The following is a 26065-nucleotide window of genomic DNA, read 5'->3' as shown; positions in this document are numbered from 1 at the left end:
GGGCACTGTACAAACGTGGGGCACGGTGGGTTGGCCCGGGGCACACGCTCTCCCACTTCTATTTTCCCAAAAAATAAAATTGTTACTAATTCGAATGCAAGTTTAAATGCCCCTAGCAACTGCTCTTTCCAAAATTATCCTGCTAAATAAATAGCGTGGCAAACCTTTCCTGGAAGGTCAGGTAGTAGAAATCTTAGGCCCTGTGGGCTGCATGGTCTCCATGGCAGGACTCAAATCTGCCATGGCACAAAGCAGCCAGAGGCATTAGGCCCTCAAGTATGTGGTTCTGTGTGCTAATAAAGCTTTATTTACACACACAGGGAGCCACCCTGTGGGCCATGGTTTGGAGACCCCTGGGTTGCCCTCAAATTCATATGATGAAGCCCTAATCCCCAGTACTCAGAGTAAGACCTTGTTTGGAAATGGGGTCCCTGCAAATATGATTAGTTAGGAGGGGGGTCACAGTGGAGTAGGGTAGCCTCCAATCCAGTAAGACTGGTGTCCTTACATAGAGGAGAAATTTGGCTCCAGACTCACTCGCAGGGAGGATGCCCTGTGAGGTAAAGGGAGGGACTTGGGGGGATTGGGGTACTACATCTAGAAGACAGTTGCTAGCCACCCTCAGAAGCTGGGGGCCTCAGAAGAACCAGCCCTGCCCACACCTGGGTCTCGGCCCTCCATCGTCCAGAGCTGTGAGAGGGCGACCTCCACGGTTTAAGCCGCCCAGCCTGGGGTCCCCCATCACGCAGCCCAGGTCGACTCTCGCGACCCACGTGGCTGGAGATAGGCCCAGCGGTCCCTCTGGCAGGCTGGGAGGGAGAGCCACGCCCTGTGTCCAGTTTTGAAGCCCAGCCTGGGAAGCCACTGCTGTGGCCCAAACCAGCTCTGTTGGGTTCCAGACCCGCCTGAGAGAGGGAGGTCCCAAGAAGCCGTAGCGGGTGGCCTCAAAATCACATTTTACCCTCCCGACCTTCAGTGTCTCGCTGGGAGGGCTCAGCATGTCTCCCCAGGTCCTCTGCCCCCACAGGCCAGGCAACTGCTGAGCCCTGCCAGCCACCCTGTGGGGCAGGGCAGCGCCAGCCTCCACTCCAACAAGGCACTCGGGGCACCCACCCCAGCCTCCCTTCCTTCCATAACTCTCAGGGGTTGAGCAATGGTACACGAGAGACTCCTGTAAGAGCCGCAGGCAGTGCGGATGGTGTGTTTATCACCAAGTACAGGAAGCCTGGTGGGGCCGGAGTCTCTGCTGCAGCCTGGCACAGCAGGAAATTTCTAGAATCCCTTAACACCGTGGAGCCGCGGCCCAGCTGAGCGCCCCTGCTGCCCTGTGCCTGAGCTCCTGTCACAGGCAGGGAGCGGACCAGCCTTCCTTCAGCAGCCCCTGTCGCCGCATGGCCTGTGCATGGGGCTGGGTGGCTGGGGACAGCAGCAGGTGTGCTAGGCAGAGCATGTGGCCAGTGAGGCTGGACCAAGGCTGTCCCGGGGGAACAGAACCACCGGGTCTTCATGCCATGCCCCGTGGGCCTCAGGCTTTGAGACTGCGGCTTCAGCAGCGCCCCTGCCCCCCAGCTGTGCATCCCACACCCTGAAGCAGAACACTTGAGGCAGGGTGCCCATCACAAGCACTGGCTGCCTCCGGGGAGCAGCAACACCGGGGTTCCTCTCCTAAACAGCCCTCAAAGCAAGGCTGATCCTACGCCCAGCAAAGCGGCCTCAGAAGGGAGCGTTTTGATGGATTCCCAGAGGCAGGGGGCCTGGTCCCGGGTCTTCAGGGGGTACCAGTCACCTGACCGCCCTCTCTCAGGTGCAGAGTGGGTGATAGAGATGCTTTCAGGAAGCTCTACGGCCAGCGCATGAGAGAGACGCCACAGGGCTCTGAAAGGCAGTGAGTGGGTTGCACAGGGCTCCCCAGGACCAGGAGCTCCTGGTGGATGGGGATTTCAACAGCTTCAGCGTCACTAAAGGGGAAGGCAGGAGGGACTTGTATCCGGTGGTCCTCAGTGATCAACACTGGGCTCCGGAGAGCCGGCCAAGTCACTTCTCCTGTCCCCACAGGGCAGTGGCTTCAAGTTCCGCTTGGTGGATTCTGAGCCTTTGTTCTTGGAACTCTTGCCGGGACATCAGGGGTCGACCCTGACCCGGGAGGAGCCTTGGCAGCTGAAGCTGGGTGGCAGCTGAAGTTCAGCCCACCTGGGTGTCCCCAACTGCCCCAGACAGACACTTGGGCCTACCCTGCTCCACCTGCCCCTGGTCCACTTTCACCTTCGCTACCCTTACCCGCCCAAAGCCTGCAGGCCAGTGTCTAGCGTCCTTTCACCCTGAACAGGCCCCGAGAGCCTCTGTCTCCCTGGGGTGGGCTCCAGGCAGGTCTCAGGACAGATGAGTGAGAAGTTTCTCCTACAGGCTCATGGGGCAGTGACCTGAAGTCTGGCCGGGCAGAGCTGCAGGCCGCCCCGTGCCCTGGGGGCTGTGCAGACGGAGGGCCCACATCTGTCAAGTCCTCTGGGTCTAGCTCCAGGGGCTCAGTGCAGACAGGAACCAGGGCTCCAGCCCGCACATACACAGGGCCCTGCAGTGAGGATCCCAGGGGTGCAGAATCTCAGTCCAGCTCTGCCTTTCATGAGCCCATGGCCTGCTTGCACATAGATCCTGGCACACAGTAGGTGCTTAATAAAGATTTGCTGGCTGAACAAATGCAGGCGGAAACAACCCTGCCAGGGAGAAGACGACCGCGTTCTGAAGCCTCAGAGTGGCCTGGGTGGTGGGGACCGGTCTTGGCTGGGTAGCTCCCAAGTGACAGGGACAAAAAGGCAAGTGAGCCCACAGGCCCACAGACGGACACAACTCTTCCCAGAGCACCCTGCAGCCCTGAGGAGGGAGTGGGTACCCCCGTCCCTGGGCAACCAGTCTAGTGGGGAGTCGCCCCCGAAGCAAGTGTGCAGGACGGGGCTTCGTCAGACCCATAGGAGCTCACCAGGCAGGGCGAGGCAGGCAGGGAGGAAGACAACCCTCAGCGGGCGGCAGCTGCAGAGGGAATCAGACCTCGGGGTGGGTCGAGGAAAATCCTGAGTCACCCACTGGTTCCCCAACCTGGGCAAAGGTGCCTTTGCTCTGCGTCTTTTCCCGGCAGCGGCAGAAATGGTGCTGCGGGAAACCGCCCCGGGCCGTGCGCAGAGCAGGCTCCTCATCAGAGCAGCTGCGGGTCCCAGGTGAAAAACACCAGGTGAGGACCTGCGGGCCTGCGGGCGCCCTGAGCAAGTGGAGGCCAGGGCGCTGAGGACAGGACCCGACCTTGTTCCACAGAGAGGGCCGCCCAGGGCCGTCACGGAGGCCCAGAGACTCCCTACAGGGTCTCACTTTGCTGCTGGGAGGGAAACTGAGGCCTTGCTCTGAGCTGGGAGGGAAACTGAGGCCTCACTGTGTGCTGAAGGGGCAGCAGAAACCCAGGCAGTGGAGGCTGCAGCTGGCGGGAGGGGTGGGCCACCGGGCGGGGCGGAGGGAGCCTCAGCAGAGGGGAGGGAGCCTCAGCGATGACCTCATCCCCTAGGCCTCCGGGGCCGCAGCTCACGGGGTTTTTTAACCACAGGCATTGCAGGACAATTCCCTGGTATGTTCACCACCAAAGGCGCGGACTAGCAGTGTTTGTGTTGTGCTTTTGAGTGCCTCTCTCTTTGTGTGGAGTTTGACAAAAGCTGTGATCCTGGAGACAAAAGCCAGGCCCTCACCTGGGCCAGGGCAGGGTCTCTTACTGCAGAGAGCAGGGGGCCAGTTTCTGGCAGCAGCCGGCCTCGGCAAGAAACAGGAGAGCCACCCAAACCGGGAACTCCTTCCCAGGCAAGAACACGCAAAGCACACACACGTCAGACACACGTGTGCACGCACACACCAGGCATATGTGTACGCATGTGCGCACGGAGCTACCCACAGGCACGCACACGTACACTGAGTGCACACATGCACACGTGTGCCACTTCCACAGACATGGGTACACAGACGTGCACATGCATGTACGTACACACGTGCACACACAGCCCCCTCTGAATTCAGAAGCCAGGTTGGGGCCCTCTTTGCAGCCCAGGAAGTGGCTCTCCTCCCTGGGAGGCCTTGAGGAAATCTCCCTGCCCAGCAGATTTCCGACGTGGTGTTCACGTGCTGTTCACGGTGCCGGCCGGACTCCAGCCGAGACCAGATTCCTCCCGAAATGGCTTTTTCAGGCCCACCGCATATCCCTGGTTCAGCAGAATGCCTAATCCCTCCGAGGCCGCGCTGGGGTTTCCTTAGCAGTGCTGAGATAACAGCTTTCTGGCACTGCAAAGCTGGGCGTACGAAAAGAAACGAGAAAACAGGGGCTCCCTAGGAACACATCGCTTTGATCCATTTTTTCCCCCAACATTTAAACATTGTGCTCTCGGAATCCCTCATGCGGGTCCTGCACCCGCCCGGCCCCTCCTGGGTTCCCCAAGGCTGTGGTTTGGGCTCCCCGCGCTCAGCACTCCTTGGCGGGGGCCAGCAGCTCCTGAGTTGCATGTAGCACGAGCGCCCTCTGGCGTCTACAGGCCTTCCCGCCGCCTGGCCCCAAGGGCTGCAAACACCTTTGCTTCTCGTACCTCCCCGCAGCGCCCCCAACCGTCCTTCCTGCAACCCTGCACAGCCTCCCTCTGCTGGAATCAAGAACCCAACAGCCGTCCTCACTCCTCCAGGCCTGAAGCCTCGGGAACCTGCTGTCAGGTGACTTCTGCCTGTGCTCTGATCCCCACAGCCCTGTGCCTGCTGTCCGCTGGAAGCTGTGAGCCCTGGGAGGGGTCCCTGCCTGCCCCGCCAGCACCAGTTTACCTCCTTCTCACTGTGCCCCTCCCACCTGAGCGCCCCCTCCTCCAAGCAAGTGGTCACTGTCTCCCCACCCAGAGCCCACGCCTCAGTCTCGGCCCTGATGTGTCTGTACATCCGCCTGTCAAGGCCAGGCCCACGGCTGCCTCACTCTCTGCTGTGTCCCCAACGTGCCCCCACCATGGCCATGACTGAGTGACAGCTGGACCCTCAAATCCCCTTGAAGGATTTGTTTCCACGCGGCCAGTGCTTCGAGAGACTGCTGGGAAGTGTGGCAAGGCAAGTGGGAGGCTGTCTCCATCACGCAGGGGCAGCTGAAGCCGGGAGCACATACCAAGCTGGGTCGTCCTCGTTGGGCAACTCTGGCCTATGCATTTGATGCAGGGAGGGACATGCACGGCCAGGAAGCGCCATGCAGAGCTTGTGGGGTTAGCGCAGCCACGGGGTCCCACCCTCAGGGAGTGTGGAATGGCCTGAGGCAGACAGATGCTTGTGAGCCTCCCAGAGCCCCATGAACCCAGAACAGGGCAGTCGGCGGGGATGGTGTGCAGGATAGTGCCAAGCAGAGGCCTGAAACCTGACAAGAGGCTGAGTGCTGACACTCCCGAGGACAGCCAGGTCCACGTCAGAGGGCGTGCAAAGGCCCTGGGGCAGCCAGGAATGTCCAAGGCTTGGCCTGGAGTGAGTGAGCCCAGGCTGGGTGAGGTGGGGTGGGGAGTGTTACAGGTGACGGGCCTGAACGTGGCACCACCTTGGGGAATGTAGCCTAAATGTCACAGGGAGCTTCTGGAATGATCAGGTTTTTGTCTTAGAAAGTCCTCCCCAGCTGCTGTTTGCAGGGTTGCCTGGTGAGACGCAAGGTGTGGCAGGGAGGCAGCTGGCATGACAGATAAAGGGACAAGGGAGGCGGCCAGGGTCTCTCTGCCTTCCAAGCAGTGGAAAAGGCAGAGGGGACTGCAAGGGGGACTACAGCAGAAAGGGGGCTCTATGCTTGGGGCCACGGGCTGCTTCTCTGCCATGCCACCCCGGAGGAGAGGGAGCTGCAGGGCAGTGAAAGGGCCGGTTCCTGCTGACCAGGGGTTTGTGGCCACAGTTCAGCAAATAGCCACCAGGTGGCGCACAGACCCCAGGGATGCGCAGACAGTGGGCAGGGCTGCTGGGATGAGGACCATCTTGGAGGCTTCCCTGGGGGCACAGCTCAGCACTGTGTAGGGTCTGCCCTCCTGCCTGGGCAGGGCTGCATCCTAGGGAGCAACCCTACCTGGTCTGCTCCATGCCCATGTCCCCTGCCTGGTTTAGATGCCGCACGGGGGCCTTGGGGTGCTGCTGGTGATTCTAGGGCTGCAGACGGGCATGTGGAGAGCCCAGGGCACGTCTAATTCTCGAGCTGTAGATGGGCACGTGGAGCCCAGGGCACGTCTGAAGGTCCCTGCAGGTCGGGCCTGGGTGCAGGCTTCTCCAGGCTTCGCCCTCCCAGCTGCCTGGGAGATAACCACCTAGGAAGTGAGGACCTGAACTTGGACGCTGTGGTGCTGACAGACAGCCCTGGCTGGGCAGGAGCACCTGGGTGGGCTCACGTTGGCACCGGGGCTCCATTTAAAACCAGGCAAGTCCCAGGCCACCTGGGGGCGAGGGGCTAACCACCTAGATCCAGGTTAGTACGTGAGGGACGGGACAGGCAGGATCTCACGTCTCACACACAACACAGGCATGAACACACGTACATACACATAGGTACACACACGCAGCGACACATATCTATACATAAATACACACAGCACAGCCATGCATAAACATACAATACGTGCTCACAGGTGCACACTACAATGTGCCTATATGTGGCCACATTCACACATGTACATGCTCAGATGCACATGTGCACACATGTACACACATTGAAACAGAGCCAAACATGCGTGAAAGTCCCCACGTGCTCATGTGTATGCACATTTACATAATACTCAGATACAGATGCACACTTAAGCACACAGCTCACCCATAAACACGCACATGCGTGTACACACAGCCACGCGTGTACACATTCCCGTGCATGTGGGCACTCACAAACACACATGTACACACACCTGCAGAGGTACAAAGGGCCTCACACGGAGACTCTCCAGGGGAATGTTTGGCAGCGCGGCTCTCACAGCCTGGGAACCACTGGCATCCTTGGCCCCAGGCCCTCCAGGGACAACTACCAGGTCAGGGACCCCCCACAGACCTGCCCCATGGCAGAACCAGCAAAGGACATGCCGTGCCCACTCCTGCAGTTGAGCCAACCCTGTCAGTTGGCCGGGGCAGAACATCCTCCTGCTAGACATGGCCAGAGACTTGGCTGGGTGCTCACCTGAGAGCCAGGTCTGTGGTGGGTGAGGAGGACTTGGGGATCCTGGGCAGGTACCTTGGGGACCCCATAAAACATGAGGCCCATGCTGCCAAGAGTACTGGACATCGCCCTGTGGGGGAAGGATGGCCTCACCCCAACCAAGATGGCACCACAAGATGACACACACACCCCACTTCAAAGGGGCAGTGCAAAAGTCTGAACAAAGCATGAGAGTACAATGTGATAGGACATGAAACTCACACGCCAGGACCAAGGGGTTTTATTCCAGGAAGGCAAGGGGGGCCCCTCACTGACAGGAGCACCTCACAGAAGCAGCAAAGACCCCTGACCAGAATCCACATGGTCACCGTAAAACCACGCCAGGCATCGGACCTGAAGGACCCTTCCTGAGCACGGGAGGTGCACACCCCCCGCCTGGCAGCCGGCCTGCCCACAGAAGCCAGGAGGGCCCAGCGGGCCGCAGGTACCACCCCCAGCCCTGGACAGACCCAAGCAGCAATCTGCCCTCCTGGCAGGCATCCCTTATCTGGAAACGCAAAAGATGCAAAGGACAGAGGGAAAAGCTTCGACGACCACAGTCACGAGAAGTAGCAGGGCCACAGGCTGTAGCAGAAATTAACAGCTTTCGCAGATGCCAGAAAAGTGCCTGGAAAACATGATAGACTAGAAACTCCCTATGTGATGGCAACAATAACAACTTATTCTCTCAATATTATTATTATGAGGAATAGACTTAAAAACTGCCTGAAATCTACATAACGAAACCATAAAATGCTGCCCATAAACACACACACCATGCTCCTGGAGACCACCGAGATGTCAGTCTCCCCCAGTTTATTCACCCGCGGCCTTCGAGTTTCTTCCCGGGGCTGGATAAGGTGATGGTAACGTTCACTGGGAAAAGCAAAGCTGCAAGCACCACCAGGAAGCCCCCGAAAAAGAAAGCCCTGCTGAGGCACAAAGTGACATCATGAAACTGACTTTAGTACCGGGACCACCAAGTCAGTAGGGCCCTGGTAAAGGAAAAGTCCAGCAGACCAGTGGGACAGAATAGAAAAAGCCCAAAGCAGACCCTTCCTACTGCCTCTGGACGTCTGGTTTACAGAGAAGACGGCCCCTCCAGTCAGGCAGGACAGATGGACTGTGGAAAACATAGTGCTGGGAGAACTGGGAAGACGAGGGAAGAGTGACAGCAGGCCTGTGCCTCATACCACTTACCCAGGAAACTCCCAGCCACCATGGAGCACACACAGTTAACCTGGTCAGGGCTGGAGGAAACCACAGGTGAGTTCTTCCAGCTATGGCTCAAGGTCCAGAAGCAACAAAGGAAAGGTAAAACGGACTCCCTAGAAATGAGACGGATACCACTGCTGAGGCCATCGCGAGAGGACTCTGGATCCCGGAGGGACGGGCTCCCCTGGCCAGGAAGACACAGTGCCAGAAAGCAGCATGAAACCAGCCCAGATCTGCCTGTGCATGCCGGGAGCTGAGTCGTGACTCTCTCTTCCTTTGTAGATACTAGAACTATTCCACGACAAGACAGGAAAACACAAAAGCCCGGCCACAGAGAGGTGCTAGAGCCAGTCCTGCCGGAGTCCTGCTGCTCACGGCCCACATTCAGGTGGCTTCCGTGGGGACCCCGTGGGCTCCAGACACAGCTGGCCCCCTGCACCCCACCTTCCAGGCAGCCTCACGGCCAGATCAACTTTGGGGTTTCCCACCAGGCTATGAGCCTGCCCTGCCCTGCTCTCAGCACCTGCCTGGCAGAAATGGCACAGACACCACTCAGGCCAATGGAAGGGACCATCCAAGTGCCTGGGGTGGGGGCTGCTGCTGGGACAGCAGCAGGGCCCGTGTGCCAGCCATAACCCAGGAGCAGAGTCACCCAGACCCCAGGGACACTGTGCACGAAGGCTCGGGCAGGCCTTTGCTGGCCACACCACCAGCTCTACCCTACCTCCTCCTTCCTTCCTTCCAGCCCAGCTTGGAAGCCCCTCCTCCAAGAAGCCCTTTCAGACCACCAGCTCCAGGTTCCTCTCAGTCCTTGGTCCCCCTCGCCTGTGGCACATACATCCCAAGTCACTTGGCAAGTGTGGGGGCTGGGGAGGTGCCCCCTGTATCAGGGCAGGACCAATGTGTGGGCAAGGGGCTGGGAGTGGCTCTGCCCCACCTTATGGGGCCCAGCGCCAGGGAGATGCCAGCTTCCAAGGCAGCCATGACATCCAGCCATGCCCTCAGATGCTACGTACCATCCAGAAGAGAGTCCCCGTGGCCAGGGCGGCATACTGCTCGATGGTGGACAGCACGCTGAAGATGAGGCAGACCAGTACGATGAGGAAGCTGCAAGACAGGGACACGGCAGTCAGCATCACGGCCTCTGCCCATCCCACAGATGCACCCGGGGAGTGGAGGGGCCCCTGGCCTCAGCCCCGCCCCCAGGTAGGAACAGACAGTGCTTTGAAAACCCAGCCATCCATTAGCTGGTGAGCACACACTAGAGGTAGGTCCGCACCAGGGATGCCATCCCGCCACGGGAAGGGACGAAGCACCAACACATGCCACCACGTGGATGGGTCCGAGAAACATGGCGCCAAGGCCAGACACAGACAGGTGACCACCTGCTGACCACCTGCAGTGTGGCTACGCCCTGGACAGCCAGAGCCACAGAAACAGAAAGCAGGCTGGTGGCTGCCCCAGGGCGGGACTGCTGTGGGCATGGGGTTTTCTTTTGGGGTAATTAAATGTTCTGGATGTGGATGGTGGTGGTGGCTACACAACTCTGAACGTCCTAGAGCCACTTAGGGCCCTAGAGCCACAAATGAACTGCGGTGTGTAATTACGTCTCTACAAAGCTGATTTTACAAATCACTTCCAGAGAGCAGTCAACGCCCCCTGTCCAGGAGTTCAGGGCCCAGGGCAGGGGTGTTGGTGGTCACAGCACAGAAGCCAGCCCGCCAGGTGGGGGTCCTGACACCTGCACCACGCGCCTGCTTCCCAGAGAAGCCTCCAGGCTGCAGGCTGTGGGCCGCTCTCCTCCAGTTTCACTTCCTCCTCTCCAAGGCCCCGAGGCCGAGCCACAGAACTCATGAAAGGGAAGGCGCACAGAGCCCCACCCTGGGGCCAATGTTCTGGGCCTGTGGGCACGCAGAGAAAAGACGGGCCGCCTTCTCTGATCCCCGGAACCATAAAGATAAGGAGCTGCTGCCACTGCAAACGTACCCTCCAGGGCCCGCCCGGCCTTCCTCCCGCCTCTGGGGGGATTCCCGCGGGCTCCGGACACTCCAAGGACCCCCGTGGATCCTCAGCGACCGGAGAGCCAGGAAGTGGCCACATGGCCCCCAGGGCCAGGGGAGACACAAACAGAGAAAGCCACACACAGACCCTGGGGGCCCCGGCATAGATCCTCTGCCTGGCATAGGGTGCCCCAGGCTCCCTCCACTCCCTGAGATCCTGCCATCCTGAGTGACTTCTAACCCACCCCAGGACAGCCAGAAGGCCCCCTGCATTGCCTCTCATCCAGCCTCCTGAAGTCAGCCCCACCCAGAACCCATCCTCTTCCACCTGTCCAGATGTGGACAGCCCAGCCCACCCTCCCCAGGCCCCCAGAGCCCACAACAAACAGGCTACCTCCCAGCACAGCCTGCCTCGGCTCATCCTCCTGCTGCACGGAGGTTTCTGGGGAAGGTGGGGCTCTGGCCCCCCACCGCCTTCCCCAAGCTCCTGTGGACAGGACAGTCCTTTCCTGGCCTCTGGTAGCCCTACCCAAAGGCCCTTGAGGGCTCACTCAGCCAAAGACCCTGCTTAGGCCCCCTCCCTGGGTTCCTCCCTCCCCACAGCCATAGTCCCGCTGCTGGGACTGGGGCCAAAACCTGCAGCTACCATTTCCTCAGCCACCTGCCTCACCGACACCCTGTCCCTGCCACACTGGTCAGCTCTACCTGCAGAGCTGAACCCAGCCAGCCCCTGTCTGCACCCTGCCCATCCATCCTCATCTCCCCCTGACCACAGTGCCCACCTCCACCCTCGGCGCCCCCAGCCCACACACCCAGCCAGTCAGTGAACCCTCCATGTCGTGCCCCAGTATTTACACCACGATGGCCCCAGATCACCCCAGCTCCTCTCGGCCCTTGTTGCCAGTCCTGACTGTGCCCAGCCCGGCCCACCTCAGGGCCCGTGCACCTGCTGCTGCCCAGCCTAAAAGCCCAGCTTGAGGGTCCTGCCGGCGGGCCCTGTCTCATAGGCAGAGGCCAGCTCTGATGTCTGACCCTGGCCCCCACAACACCCCCAACTGTGTCCTTTATACTCAAGCATCACCGCTGGGACCAGAGTCTGTTGTCCACCCCCTGGACCATGAGCACCCCAAGAGTGGGGCTGTGGGCTGCAGTCCACGCCCGGGACGCAGCCTGGTGCACAGTAGGTGATCAGCCCCGTGGGACTTCCTTCATTTAATCTCTAAGCCCCAATGCTGCTGCTTCATCCCCACCACCATGACCCTTCCTCTGCTCCCTGAGGTTACTCCCCCACTGGGACATTTGACCCAAAGCACAAGTCTGATCAGCCATGTGGTTCCCAGGAGCACCTGGAAGGCTGGCATGCAGCCCTGCCCCTCCTTGGGCCTCAGTCCCCCTGACTCCCGCCTGCCCAAAGCGCTGGCTGCATAAGCTGCCTGGCATTTGCAAACGCGGTGCTTCCAGCCAGGGACGCTCTCTGCACCCCCACCCTCCACGCTGCTTTGGCTCTGAGGACTGCTCCTGGCCAGCTTGGACAGGATGTCCAGGCCCTGCCAGGCTCCCTCCGGGTGCTCCTACACTGACCACCCCTGCTCTCATCTGTCTCTGGGACCATAATCCGCACAGCGCTAGCACGGGGTGGATGCAGAGTAATTTGTTCAACAGACACAGCTGGAGCCTCCGGGCCAACCCTGTGGGGAGCCCTCCATAGGGTGAATCTGTGGATCTCACGGGGACACAAGCAAAGGTTGGTTGGAAGGGTGAGTGCCCATCTGCACTGGGCACCATTCCGGGCACTGGGAATGGGCTCAGACTGGCTCACTTTGCACACAGCACGCTGCCCACTGCCGGAGCAGGGTTCCTTCCAGGTTCTTAGAAGAGTCTTTGTGCCAAGCTGCAGGCCCTGGCCCCACACCCTGCAGGCCCCAGGGCTGGGCTGGGTCTCTGCCCCTTGCTGGTGCAACTGTTGGCTCTCTCCACCCTACCAGGGCTCCCTCCGCCATGACTGCCACACTTAACCCTCCTGGACGTCTGTTTGTTTTGATTTGCAGTGAGCAGGGAATTGAGATTAGACACAGCCTGGCTCAGCCACGAGGAAGCAGAGCCGGGCTGCCCGGGGCAGAAGATGCCACCTGCCTGCTCCCCAGGCCCACGGCGTGCAGAGAGGGCCAGGGCACCATCTGCACATGGAGATGCAGTGCCCACTGGTGACCCAGGCAGCTCCCCTGCCTCAGTTTCCTCATCAACACAAAGAAGTGGCCCACAGGTGCTTCTTCCCAGGCTGTGGAGGGAAGTGTCACCTGACGTCCAGCAGGGAATCAGCAGCGAGCGTTGACTTCACCCTGAGGCCTTGGATAAGCCGGAAGCTCCCAGTGCCGTCTCCTGCAAAGATGTGGCAAAACCCACCACCCACCAGGGGCCCTGGGAAGGATCCACTAAGTTGCTGTCTGTCCAGCAACAGGAAGTGCTCCTGGGGGCTGCAGGCCACTGCCCGCTACCCACGCCCCTGCTCACTGACCACCGGCCCAGCCAGTGCTTTGCAGACAGTAACACAGACCCCCACGAGACCCTGCCAGACTGTGACATCACTGCCACACTATCATCAAACACATGCTCCAAGTAGGGAAACTGAGGCTCCAAGGGCTTCCGAGGTCACAATTGGGGTAAACTGAGGAGGAGACACAGGACTGCAGCCTGGTTCCCTGACCCGGCATAGCTGGGGTCCCTGGAGGCTGGGCCCTGGGCCCCTTTGACCCTCGGTATGAGACGACTTGCCAGGCTCTGGTCTCGGTGCATGTGAGCAGGGATAGGGCTGCGGTGAGGGTGGCACAGCAGCTTTCCCGTCGCCGAGCCTGGCTTCCATCCTCCCGTCTCTTCCTCCAACTCAGATCCTCCTGCTTCTCTTAGAAGAATCCTCACAATCACAGTGAGGGCTCACCCGGATAACCCAGGACAACCTCCCCTCTCACGAGCCATCCCTCAGTCACCCTGCAAAGCCCCTTTGGCCACACAACCTAACTTGTTCACAGGACAAGGACACAGACACCTCAGGGGCCACCGTTCAGCCAAGCGACAGCCATGTCTGCGAGTCATGCACCCGAATCCACGCCACTGCCCCAGCCTCTCAGTGACCTGCACGGAAGGCGCTGCACTCCCCCCACTCTCAGATGAGCAAATGGAGGCCTGAGGAGGGAAGGGGGCCATGGGCAGGACCCAGGTCTGCTGACCCTGCAGCCTCCAGGCCCAGGTTGAAAGCTTTAAACTTTCAAAAAAAAAAACTGTAAACTTCCTCCAAGGCAGAGGCGAGCGAACAGAATTGCCTGCAGCTCCTCTGCCCTTCACAGGGGCACCGTGATGCAATGTGGAAGCTGAGATAACCCCACTTCACGGCTGCCCTTCTAAAAGACCACAGGCGACGCTGCCTTCTGCATCTGCCATCACGGCTTTTCGATTCTCGTGCTGTTTGGGTGACAGCCGTCCATCACAGTGGCAGTTGGTGACCTCGGCCACAGCATAGAAAGCAGTGGTGGGGCCGGGCGCGGCGGCTCACGCCTGCAATCCCAGCACTTTGGGAGGCCGAGGCGGGAGGATTGCCTGAGGACAGGAGTTCGAGACCAGTCTGGCCAACATGGCGAAACCCCGTCTCTACTAAAAATACGAAAAAATTAGCTGGGCGTGGGTGGTGGTGTGCTCCTGTAATCCCAGCTACTCAGGAGATTGAGGCAGGGGGATTGCTTGAACCAGGGAGGTGGAGGTTGCAGTGAGCTGAGATCGCGCCACTGCACTCCAGCCTGGGTGACAGAGCAAGACTCCATCTCAAAAAAAAAAAAAAAAATTAAATTAAATTAAAAAAGAAAGCAGTGATGGATGCTGGTTAGCACCATGTGCAGGGTGGGCACTCACAGGCCGCAGGTGAGGGCTTGGAAACTTGGTGACTGGCTGCAAATGCCACGCGCCTGGGCTTCATGGCGTGGATTCCAGCTGCAGGGGCCTCTCCTGCCCATGTCCTGTGCTCAGGAGACACAGCGGGCTCAGATATGTGGAGTTACTGCAGCAGGAAGATTCTTGACTGGGCGTTGCGGGAGAATATAGGATGTGGCCAGGGAAGACTGCATGTGGGTGGTCCTGGACCAGCCCCCACAGAGTGTGCACCCAAGTGGGCGTCCACCCCAACCACCTGGGCAGAGGTGCCTGGGAAAGTCCCGTGCAGTGGAATCGCGGCTGAGGCAGAAGACAGGGCTCCAGGCCCAGGGGTTGGGAGCCAGCAGGGGCTGAGGAATGTTCCCCTGCAGGCCAGGCAGATGGTGGGGACAGGTGCCCATGGGCCAGGCTGGCTGTCAGCCTTGCCATATTCTGAAGGCTAAATGATTCTTCCGATATTTTGATATACCGTGCTAGCCTCAGAAGGAATTATATGACAAAGCTTACTTTTATCTACTCCAGATAAAAAGAGTTTTATCTTATTTACCGCTTTATCTATTCTTGTCTCGGGTGGAGCTGGGAACCTCACAGGTGCCGAGCTGGGGTCCCTGCCCTTGAGGCACTCAGGGCCTGGGGTGCCTGTGTCCTCTCCTGCCTCTGCAGGGCCACCTACCACCCCCTCTGCCTCAGCTCCAAGGCCAGGCAGTCACAGCCCCCCACTCTGCAGAGCCGGGAAACTAAGGCCCTGGGAGAGGACGAATCCTATGCGTGTTTTGGACACCGAGTGGGAAGCAGGACAGGCTAGCGAAGGGGTGGGGGAGAGAAGACACCGACCCCCCCCAGGTCATGTGGTCCCCTGAAAGCTGTCCCACCTGAGCTCCCAAGAGGGCGTGGTCATGCGGGGGGGGGGGCTGCATGAGCGGGGAGCCCACCACACCCCAGAAAACAACCTCCTACTTGTTCCCCTTGACAGCAAATAGGCCTCAGGAGCAGTGACGGCGAGCACCAGCCCCGAAGGCACCCGGTGAATTATCCGACATCATTTCAACATCTCAGCCCCGGGTGCCCGGGAACACGGGAGAATGCAGGAACCCTGCCAGGGTCATAGCCCGAGATGCTGTGGGAGGGCTCCCCCGGGGTGCAGGCAGCGGGCCTGGGTGGGCTCCACAGCTCAGATGGCCTGGGGCTAAAGCGAGTTGAAGGCTGGAGACTCCATGACCTGCCCTGCCGCACACACTAGGGCCCCTGAGCAGTGCTCCTAAATGGGCCTGGTTGATCCAGGTGACCCGCCAAGCAAATCCAGTCCGGGTGGGGGCTGTGCCGGGACTCTGGCCTTCCATGCCCACTCGGGGACAGGCCCCACACACAGTGAGTGACAGCCTCTTTAGCCCATGGGGGGTGTTTTGTAACCCTGAGATGTTTCCCAATAAAGTTGAGGAACCTTAAGGAGAGCCACCTACTTCACGTGCAAAGACACGTGGGCAGCTTAAGGGGTGCCCTTAGAACTCCAGCTGGAAGCCACTGCACCATGGAACTCACCCAGGGTCGAAGCTGAAACCCCGGGGCCTGTAACCACTGGAGCGTTTCACAGAACTTTGCACTCTCGTGACCGTATGCTTAATTTCTTGAATCTGTAAACATTAAAAATTACGTGAATACTTGAAGAGTTTTGTCAGTCTGAAAGCATCATGCATGGAAGGACATGAGCAGAGAGGCACCTTGAGGACACCGGACCACACACAGTGCCAGTCACAGAAGCGCAAAGGCCCAGAGCAGCCAAATCCACCGTCGCAGGGAAGCGGACAGCGGGGCCGAGGGAGAGGGGATCTGTGGACATGGGGAGGACGGATCCACGGTTGCGGACAGCAGGACGGCGGGGCCGGGGAGAGGGAGTGGGATTTATTTCATGGGTGCAGAATTTCAGTTTGGGAGAGAAGTTTTGGGGTGGATGGTGGTGACGGTTGCACAACCATGTAAATGTACCTATTGCCACTGGGCCGTGACCTGACACAGAGTTAAGACGGTAAATTGTGTGTTATGTGTATTTTATCAGAATAAAAAAAAAAACTTTTTTTAAAGCAAACAGCAAACAACATTCATAGAGCAAGCATCAGAGGGTTCAAAATGTTCCCCGTGGCTGGTGAATGAGATCGAGCAATGTTCAAAGACCCCTACTGGGGACGGGACCTCGCCAGGCTGATAAGCAGACAATGGGTTTGTTAAGCGAACCTAAAGCCGAAGGCAGGATAGGGCCTTGAATGTGTAACTTCAAGAGATTAAATATTGATGCTTAAACCCCAAACCACTTCTAGGGGCTTAAAAAAAAAAAGTCATCCTGGGAGACTCCAAATGCCTCCAAATCCCATGTGCCCCACGAGGGAAACACTGGGGGCTGGAGAGGACAGGCTTCCCCTGCTCACTCACGGGCCACCAGCAGGTCTCCCTCCATCCCTGATGTGGCTGCCGGCTCCAGGGCTGCTGAGCTCAGAGCCCCGAGATGTGGACGCCCAGGGGCAGAGGCCTCACGGCCTGCCAGGGCTGTTCCCCAGGGCTGACTCTGCACCTCAGAAAAAGCTACCAGCTGGTCACCCCCCTCACCAGTGGCTGTCACCCCCCTCACCAGTGTCTGTCAGCAGGCAGCCTCAGCAGGGTTTGGAGGTCGTCAAGGTCCCCACAGGTTCACCTGCTTCCTGGCTCTGCATGGATGGAGCCTGGGCCAGGCATCTCCCAACCCCTCCCAAAGGGGTGAGCCCTGGCCCACACCGAGGGCCCCACGCTGGGTTGGACACTAGGCACAGGTTCCCCCCTCTGAACCCCATGTGGAAGGTGTCACATCATGGAAGTCCTGGTGAGGAGACAGAAGCCCTGGTGAGGCACGTCTGGTCCCAGGCTGCCCCCCGGAAGCCCCCTGGATTGGGGTTCAGGAGGCACTACCAATCGATGGGGACACTGAGGCTCAGACACAGCATGGGACGTGCCCAGACTGGCCGACTCCAGGGGCCCCAGCGCCACCACTCGGTGCCATGGTCCTGAGGCAGGAATGCCACATCAGGCCATACGTCATCCTCGGGGGTGGGGGCGACAGGGCCCTTTTCAGCCTTCCAGCCTCTGCGGGCTCCCGCGTCCTGGGTGGGTGGCGGCATCACTCCCGTGCTGTGCAGCATGTGGCCGGATCCTCCTCTGTTGAATCTGTCCTGTCTTTTAGGAGGACACGTGTCACTGGACTTGGGCCCCCTGGATAATGCAATCACGCCTCTCGGGACCCTCAGCCTCAGCTGCAAAGGGGTGTTTTCTATGTCAGGTCACATTTGCAGCTTCCAGGGATGGAAACCAATGTTGTGGGGGGCCAACACCTGCTGTACTATGTAAGTATTTAATACATTACTTATGATCACTATTGGTAGATTTTGAATTCTTAAACAACAGAATTAGGTATTGGTCAAAAACATATATTAGTTGTTGTTGTTTTTTGGTTTTTTGTTTTGTTTTGTTTTGTTTTTGAGACAGTCTTGTTCTGTCACCCAGGCTGGAGGACAGTGGTATGATCCTGGCTCACTGCAGCCTCGATTTCCTGGGCTCAAGCGATCCTCCCAACTCAGTCTCCCAAAGTGCTGGGATTACAGGCGTGAGCCACCATGCCCGGCCTCATGTCTTAATTTTTAAAACATAATTAAAAATGTACTCAAAGCTCAGAGTTTCCTTTTCATCCTCTCACCTCCAGATCCTTAATGGAATTGCATCTGAAAAAATTCTTTTAAAAAGAGGGTCACGTCCACGCCCACTAGTGTCAGCACAGGGACGTCTCTCTCACCATTCAGCCCACAGGGCATCACCCAAACCCTGTCATGTTGGAGAGAAGGGAGCTGGGGGTGGTGATTCCCGGCACAGGCGGGACATGGCTGGCCCATCTGCAGCAGGCAGCTGCCACATCAGGAGTAGGTCCATGAGGCTCCCTAGCACCCCAGCCCTTCAGGGACCGCCACTTCTAACCAGAACGGCAACAGCTGCCCCCCAACCATTGCCCCTCAGGCCCCCACACAGCACCCTGTCTGCCATTGTCCACACTGCCCAGCTGGTTGGCAGGGCCTTGGAAGCCCCTCCCCTGGCAGCCACAACAGGGCACAAACCACAGAAGGAGCGTGGATGTGATCCCACACCCGCTTCACAGACCCATAGCCTGGGCCTCCCCGTCCGGCTCCGGGTGCGTGGACGCCTCCCCACCAGACTGGTCCTCCTTGGCCCAGGGCTCCCGTGGCCACCCCATGCCTCACGCTGTCTTATACTCTTTACCTGTGGCTTGTTCCGCGGCAGCTGAGTCTCATTTCTTTAAAAAGTTCTTGAAAGCCATGGGATCCCAGCCCAAGGGACACAACAATGGGTGACTTGGTGTGGCCGGTGGGTAAGATTTCTGCCCTCATTGTCTCCCGAAGCCCCAAGTGTGCTGTCCCCGTTAGACACAGCCGCCAGCCCGCCTATCCAGGAGCCATCTGGAGATTAAACCTGTGTCCCACAGCAGGACCAAGGCTGTCCCCAGCCTCTTGGGGTTTCAGCTGACACTTTTTCCAAAACAGATCTGGACTGGGAACCCCAAGAAACAGGTCCCTTCCTGCCAGCTTTCGGCTGGGCCCACACAGAACTCCTGTGCCTGCAGCACCTCCCCAGAGGCTGGTCCCCCTGCCGGGGCCACCAGGCCTGCACCCCAACTGCAGCCCACTCCCCTGGTCTCCCCGCCTCTGTCTCTCCTGTCCCAAGGCAGCGTCTACCCTCCCATGTTACAAGCCCCCCACATGAAGCCTGGACCCCAAACCCTCCTTCTGCGGAGGCCCTGGCCCTGGCCCTGGCCCGGGCTTCCCTGCCAGGCTCTCAGGAGGCCTCTGGCTCTGGCTTGCACCAGTTCATGGACCGCCAGGCAGCCACTGCCACCACTGCCTCCCCGACCAGAGCAGGGGCTCCCCAGGCAGGGGCCCACCAGCTGCATTCCCTCCCTCCGAAGGCCCAGTGCCAGGCGTGGGATGCACATTTGTAAAGTGTTTGCTGAATGACTGATGGTGTGAATGAATGTTAGGGTAAACCCTCAAGCTCGGTGAATGAAGTCTCAGTGCTGCCTCCTCCATGCAGGCCTCCGGGTGAATCTGGAAGTGAGTTAGGCTCCTTAGACTCTGTTCTTTTCCTTCCTATCCCACCGCACACCACAGGCTCAGCCTAGCTCTCAAGTGGCCTTTGAGCAGGACATGGTACTGAAGCAGCGTTCTGCCACCCCCTCACCCCCAGGCTGCATGCCAACAGCACAGGTTGACAGGTCGCTGGGAGCCTCCTGGGGTGGGCTCTGACGTGAGCTGCGGGCGCAGGCATGGCCACCCCAGCAGGCAGGTGTGAGCGGGCAGGACGTGCAGGCATATGCTCCCAGGGCCAGGGTCCCACTGGCCAAACCGGTCCCTCTTCCCTGAAGAAGCGTCTTAGGGGCTGCCCCAGAAGACCAAGTCAGGACAGGTGCAGGAGGTGGGGATCCTGCCAGGGGGAAACCCTGCCATCCCACCTGGTTACCACGCCACATGCCTGGATGTCCTGGGACAAGGTCCTGCCTTTACTTCCATTCTGCCTGAGTCCTGCCAGACAGAGAGGTGAGGCGCCACAGGCCAGACAGTGACGCAGCGGGGACTCAACACGCGTGGGGCCCTGGGGAACGTGCCCCAAATCCAACCCGTCCCAGGGCTTCTCAGCCCTGAGCCCCCTTCGGTGCAGATAGAATGCCATGTCTCCCACCAGAGCCCTCCAGGGTGTCCCAGGAGCTTCCCACCTGGAGGTCCATCAGGTGCATCTCACCCCATCCCCATCGCCAGGAACCTGGATGCCCCCGCACCAAGAGGTGACAGGTGTGCATTCCCTCTTCAATGGCCCTACAGGGTGGGGACTGATGGGTCCAGCTGCGCACGGGGCTCCTGGACGCTCAGGCCTTGCAGTGGGGATGAGGGCTGGCCCCGCCTGGCACCTACCAAGGGCTCATTCCCATCTCACCCGGACGCCCAGGGCCCTTGACCACACCTCAGTGCAGAGCGTGGAGCCTGGGCCCTGATCCCTCCTTTCCAGGAGCAGCCTGGGGGGCGAACACAGCCGTGCTCGAGGGCCCTGCCATGCCATCCCGAGTGTCATGTTCAAAGCCCTTCAGAGGCCCTAGAGGGACAGGTGCTGGGGGACCCTCAGGCTGCCAGGAAGCTTCCCAGTGACACCAGGCAAACTCTGGGGGGTCGTGGCAAGGTGGGGGAGAGATCAGGAGGGGCCAGAACAATGTCCCTCCCCACCAGAAGAGCCCAGTGCAGGCCTGGCACACCTCTGGGCCAGAGAGGAAATGTCCTAGGCGTGGTGGGGCAGGTGGCCTCTGTGGCAATATTCGGCCGGGCATGGCTGTGTCCTAATAAAACTTTATCGACAAAATCAGGTGGTGGCTGTAGCATGAGGACCCCAGCAAAGAGTCCTGCTGAGAACCCAGGGCTCTGGCAGGATGGCATGTGGATGTCTGCACCTGTGTGTTGGTTTCAGGGGACCCGCTACACAATCAGGAGCACCCAACAGTGGCATGTAAACATCAAGCAAGGGCAACCGAATTGGGAATGTCCAGCTCCCTGTCCATCTCAAAGGCTTTCTGGGGGCCAATTTTGAGCCCGGAGACTGAGAATTCAAACAGGAACGTGTGCCCCCAGAGCTGGCCGCCACATCCCCTTTAAAAACAGGCTCTATAGTGGCCCCCAAGAATCCCAGTGGGTCAGCGGTCCCAGGCATGAGGGGACGCTGGGACTGAGCCATTTAAAGCCCACTTCCTCCTGTCGACTCTAAACTTCATGAGAAGCCTGAGAAGTGGACCGATCCTTTGTTCACAGGAGAGGAGGAAGCTCAGAGAGGTTAAGGGACCTGCCTCGAGTCACACAGCATCTAGCAGTTGGCGAGAACTGGACTCCGGGTCTCCCTGACAGCATCACAGGTCCCCACAGCACCTCGAAGCACCCCGAAAACTACAACCCAGAAGTAAGCCTGGAGTGGTGGGCATCTGGGCAGCCTGGCCTTCCACAGGGAGATTCCAGCAGGAGCCCTGGCCTGGGGGTGGGCAGATAGGCCCAGGGGCTCAGTGAGGAGAGCTGTGGGATGCCTGGCCCCTGGGGTCTGGGCTGTCACTGCAGCCATGGCACACATAGAGGTGGTCAGGGCCTCAGCAGAGGACGGGGGTGGCCAGGCTCTAGGGTGCAAGCAGGAAAGGCATGAGCTTCTCCTGGGGCCCGGAGGGTGCAGGTGGCCCGGCAGAGGCACAAGCCCACCAGGGCCGACGGCTGCTGGGAACGGGGCTCTGTGCTCCCAGGGCCGGCCACACCAAGCCTGGCTCCCTGGGCTGTGATAAGACACCCACAGAGAGTATATTTAGAAGGCGCCGGGAGGACAAACTGAAGTGACCCCATGGATGTGGCCCTATCTGCCCTAGGACACTCGTCTTGTCTCTGTGAGAGGCCTGCCTAGGGTGGGGAGGGGCTGGGCAGACCAGATGCACCTGTGCACCCCCCACCCCAGAAATGGCGAGGCTCTGCCTGGGCGTGGCCTGGTCCCAGCAGCCTTGTCCCCTCACCCCCACTGATGGCGGCGGCGCTGTCCTGGAGCAGAGGGTGGTGGTCTTGCTGGGCAGCAGGGGCCTCGGGGACGGGTGGGAGGGGTGGACAGGCCTCCCCGCCCCTGGGCCAGGGGCTCCGCCCTCCCTCACACAGGGCAGGCGTTAAAGCCTCCAAGAAGTGAATGAAATCATGTCCTTTGCAGCAACACGGATGGATCTGGAGACCATGATCCTAAGTGAACTATCAGAAACAGAAAACCAAACACGGCACGTTCTCACTAATGAGTGGAAGCTAGACAGATGGGATGCTTGGACAGAAAGACGGAGAAAGGTTACTCTGGGACTCCAAAGGGGAGGTGGAGAGGGTGAGAGGGGGAGGGTTGAAAAATTACCTATTGAGTATAACATCCAATATCCGGCTGATGGGCGCACAAGAAGCCCAAACCCCACCATGACGCACGTAACAGACAAGTACGTGTACTCCTCAGATCTAAAATAAAATAACATAAAAAAACAAGAAAGACTTGAGGAAGCAGGCAGAGCTCCCAGATCACCTCCACTCAGGAAGGGGGCGAGGTGCAGAAGGACAGCGAAGGCCTCAGGTGCCCTGGAGCTGCCAGGTCAACACGACCCACTGGCGGCTCAGGGTGTGGGTCCTCAGGGTTCATCCCTACTTGGGAAAGTCCCTCCTCACATCTAGCCCAAGTCTCTTTTTTTTTTTCGAGACGGAGTCTGGCTCTGTCACCCAGGCTGGAGTACAGTGGCGCAATCTCGGCTCACTGCAAGCTCCGCCTCCCGGGTTCACGCCATTCTCCTGCCTCAGCCTCCCGAGTAGCTGGGACTACAGGCGCCCGCCACCATGCCGGGCTAATTTTTTGTATTTTTAGTAGAGACGGGGTTTCACAGTGTTAGCCAGGATGGCCTTGATCTCCTGACCTCGTGATCCCCTTGGCCTCCCAAAGTGCTGGGATTACAGGCGTGAGCCACCGCGCCCGTGAGCCACCGCGCCCGGCCAAGTCTTTCTTGCTGTAACTTGGTCTCCTGTATAGGGAAACCTCCTACCCACTACAGAGAACACAGGGTGTCCCTGGAAACGGAGCTGCTGTGTGGCCTCCTTGAGCCTTGGTTTCCCCACTGGGACATGGGAATGCATCAAGGGCACCCGGCAACCTGAGCCACATTCATCCTCAGATCAGCCCCAGCCACACCTCAATATTCCAGAGATGGGGCAGCCCCAGGATCTGGGACCACAGGCACCTGGCAAGATGCTGCCGGGCTCTATGACCAGGCTAAGAGCGAGCTGGGAGGCAGCCAGTGTCCTGCACGGAAATGCGCCCCGGCCAGCTCCCTCGGCTCTTCTCACTGCCTCCATGGCCGCCAGCGAGTTAAGGTACGATAATGGCAGGGGAGGGGGGCATCTCCCACTCCGTGGAGGGCCAAGCCAGGAGCTGAGGGCAGTTCAGGTTGGGGAAGCTGACCAGGGCACCAGGAGTGACCTGCACACCCCCCGAATGGAGACAAAGAGTCCCCCCAGTGTCACTGTGGGGCCCGGGAGCCACCTGCCTCTCCGAGCAGCTGGGTGAGCCAGCATGGGACAGGCCCCATGCACACACCTTGCAGGCCGGGGGGCATCAGAGGCCTTGAAATAGGCAGGTGGGGCTTTAGCCGGGCAGGTGAATTCTCTTTCTGCACCTGGCCTTCCTCCCTCTCCCAGCCCATTGGAAGGGGCAATAAGGGAGGGCTTCTCAGAGGTGGAGGCCCAGTCTAGGCAGAGAGAATGGCAACCTGTGCAGATCCCAGAGGAGAGAGGAGAACCCAACCTGCAGGGATGGATGGAACTCAGGAGAGAGGCCGGTGCAGAGGCAGAGAAACAGCGGCCAGGGTGGCTGGGACACCCCCGGGCTCTGGTGATGGAGGCTCCCGACAGCAGGCGGGTGGCTGTGTCTCCCAGTAGGCCCCAGCATGGTGGACTGGTGCCTGTGGAACTCTGAACATGGCAGGGATGCCTTGGGCCCAGCAGGGACCTCAGGCCAGCAGGTGCCTGGGCTGTGCCCTGGGGAAGAGGGCCCAAGACCCCCTAGGCTCTGTGGCTCTGAGGGACTGCCCAGCACTTTGAGGGCAGGGCAGGTGGATCCCATCCCAGACACTCCCCTTTGATCCACAGGGCAAACAGCTGCCCCACCCTCAAGTCCCATGGGTCCCTTGAGGTCATGAAACCTTTCCAGCTGAGTCCAGAACTGACACTTAGAGATAGTCTCTGCGTGGCCATATCAGGGGACAGCCAAGAAGAGCAAATAGGGCTCAGGTGAGTGACGCCCCCTGGAATTGTGCAATGACACGGCCAGGAGAGTACAAACGTCCTGGTGGTGGGGGGGTCCCTGCACTCACATCACACAGGGTCAGGATTCCCCCCAGACAAGACCTGGTGGCCCAGAGCGCAGCACAGCATCATGGCTTTCTCCTAGGGAGCTCTCTCCTCCAAGGACTGCTCTTCCCAGTGAGCAGGCCGGGGCTTGAGCAGCCTCCTTCCTGAGCCGCCAACTCTCCATCCTCCCAAGATCCCTGCTCCAGGGTCCACTGCCTTCCCAGAGCCAGAGCTCCTAAAGCCCCATCATCTGCTCCCCAAGACCCTGGGCCAGGAAAACCCTCTGCTGACACAGCAAGGATCTCGCCAAGCGGACAGACCGCCCTGGGGAGCAGGACACGCCAACTCCCACAGCTAGGGGTGCCTCCTCAGTGGGGTTGTTTACCTGAACTCCAGGCGGGCAGACAGGCAGGCGCCCCCAGCCTCCATGACCAGTGGTGGCCCTGAGGCATCCCCTGTAACAGCAGGCTGGACCAGAGAGTGTGGCCCCAGACACCCAGGGACCTAGCCCAGCTCAGCCTCAGGCCCAAGGCACGGACATCCCTGCTCAGAGAGCAAGAGGCGGCCAGAGGGCCTCAGGGCAGGGCTGCACATCCCCGGAAGCCACTGTGGGACACTTCAACTCACACCCTGCTGGCCCCATGCGGTCATGGCCACACTTGTCTTGAGGGAAGACTGGGAGGGGTTGTCATCCCAGGTGGCCGTGTGTCCCATTGCAAATCTGGGTGTGTGGGGGCAAGGATGAGGGGGAAATGGGGATTCAGAGAGGGAGGTAGGCATATTGGGATAGGAGACAGACAGTTCTCCTGGCTGCCCATCTCGGGGGCATCACTTTTCTGCCAATCCCAGTGGCCCCAGGCATCGACGGGGAGGATGCAGAGGCAGGGGCAGCCTGCGGCCCTCTCCCGCCCCGGCTCCAGCACCCGTAGGGCCCTGAGTCCAGGGAAGGCTGAGCATGTGCGGTTCTCATTGTCACCGGCTGGGCAGGCCAAGTGCTCAGCGAGCTTATGGCCCAGGTTTTGTGCAAATCTTGTTCGACTGAGTGTGTACGGCCCATGGGAACCCCTGGCATTTGGGAGGCACCTAACCCTGGGATGAGACACAAATCTTGCACGCCGAGCCCGACAGCGCAGCCCCTGATGTCTCTGCCCTCCAGGAAGCAGCCCCATTTCCTTTCTCCAGCTGGCCCGAGACAAATGCTCACGCTTCCTCTGCACTGCTTCCTCATGCCCTGTCCATGCCCGCTCTGACCTGTGCCTTCCACCAGGGAAAACCGCGGGTTTTTCCCTGCACAGGGGGCTGCAGGCCAGGCCGGGCTCCAGAGGGCAGATTGAGGGGCCCGCATGTGGCCAAGCACCCCCTCCCCTGGGCTCCTGCATGGAGGTTCCCAGCTCACAGAGAACCTTCCGGGCCACAATTCCACTAGGCCTGGCTTTCACCAAATCCAGGAGTCATTCATGGGCCTGGAGGGAGGAAGTGGCTAATTTTGCAACAGGCCTGGCATGGGGCATTGAATTATTCAACAACAGATGCATTTAGCAGTTTTATTTCTGTCTCGGTATCCTCAGTCCCGCCCAACAGGAGCCCAGCTCTGGCAGGAGGGGCAGGTTGGCACCTCTACACAGCAGCCGGGAGCATGGAGACCACTCACCCGTCACCTGCCACAAACCACTAGTCATGGAGGGTGGACTCCCAGGCCACAGACTGACCAGGACTCAGGTAAGCCATATGACCACCCATGCAGAGACTGACCCTGAAGGGCTGCCAGGCCTGACGAGGTG

The 26065-nt window shown here is 59.6% G+C and overlaps 1 protein-coding gene across 2 annotated transcripts in view; it reads right to left on the bottom strand.

Moving 5' to 3' along the window:
- KCNQ1 (potassium voltage-gated channel subfamily Q member 1) overlaps positions 1–26065 on the bottom strand; it is a 404800-nt gene that overhangs the window by 312306 nt on the left and 66429 nt on the right. For both annotated transcript variants that reach the window (XM_008969085.5, XM_034931950.3), the window contains exon 2: positions 9427–9517. In XM_008969085.5, the coding sequence (XP_008967333.1) occupies positions 9427–9517 (91 nt within the window). The remainder of the gene's footprint in view (positions 1–9426; positions 9518–26065) is intronic.

This window comes from Pan paniscus, chromosome 9, assembly GCF_029289425.2.
Source record: "Pan paniscus chromosome 9, NHGRI_mPanPan1-v2.0_pri, whole genome shotgun sequence".
Taxonomy (NCBI): domain Eukaryota; kingdom Metazoa; phylum Chordata; class Mammalia; order Primates; family Hominidae; genus Pan; species Pan paniscus.
Note: the sequence above shows the minus strand (reverse complement) of the source record. Positions and strands in the feature narration are given on the sequence as shown.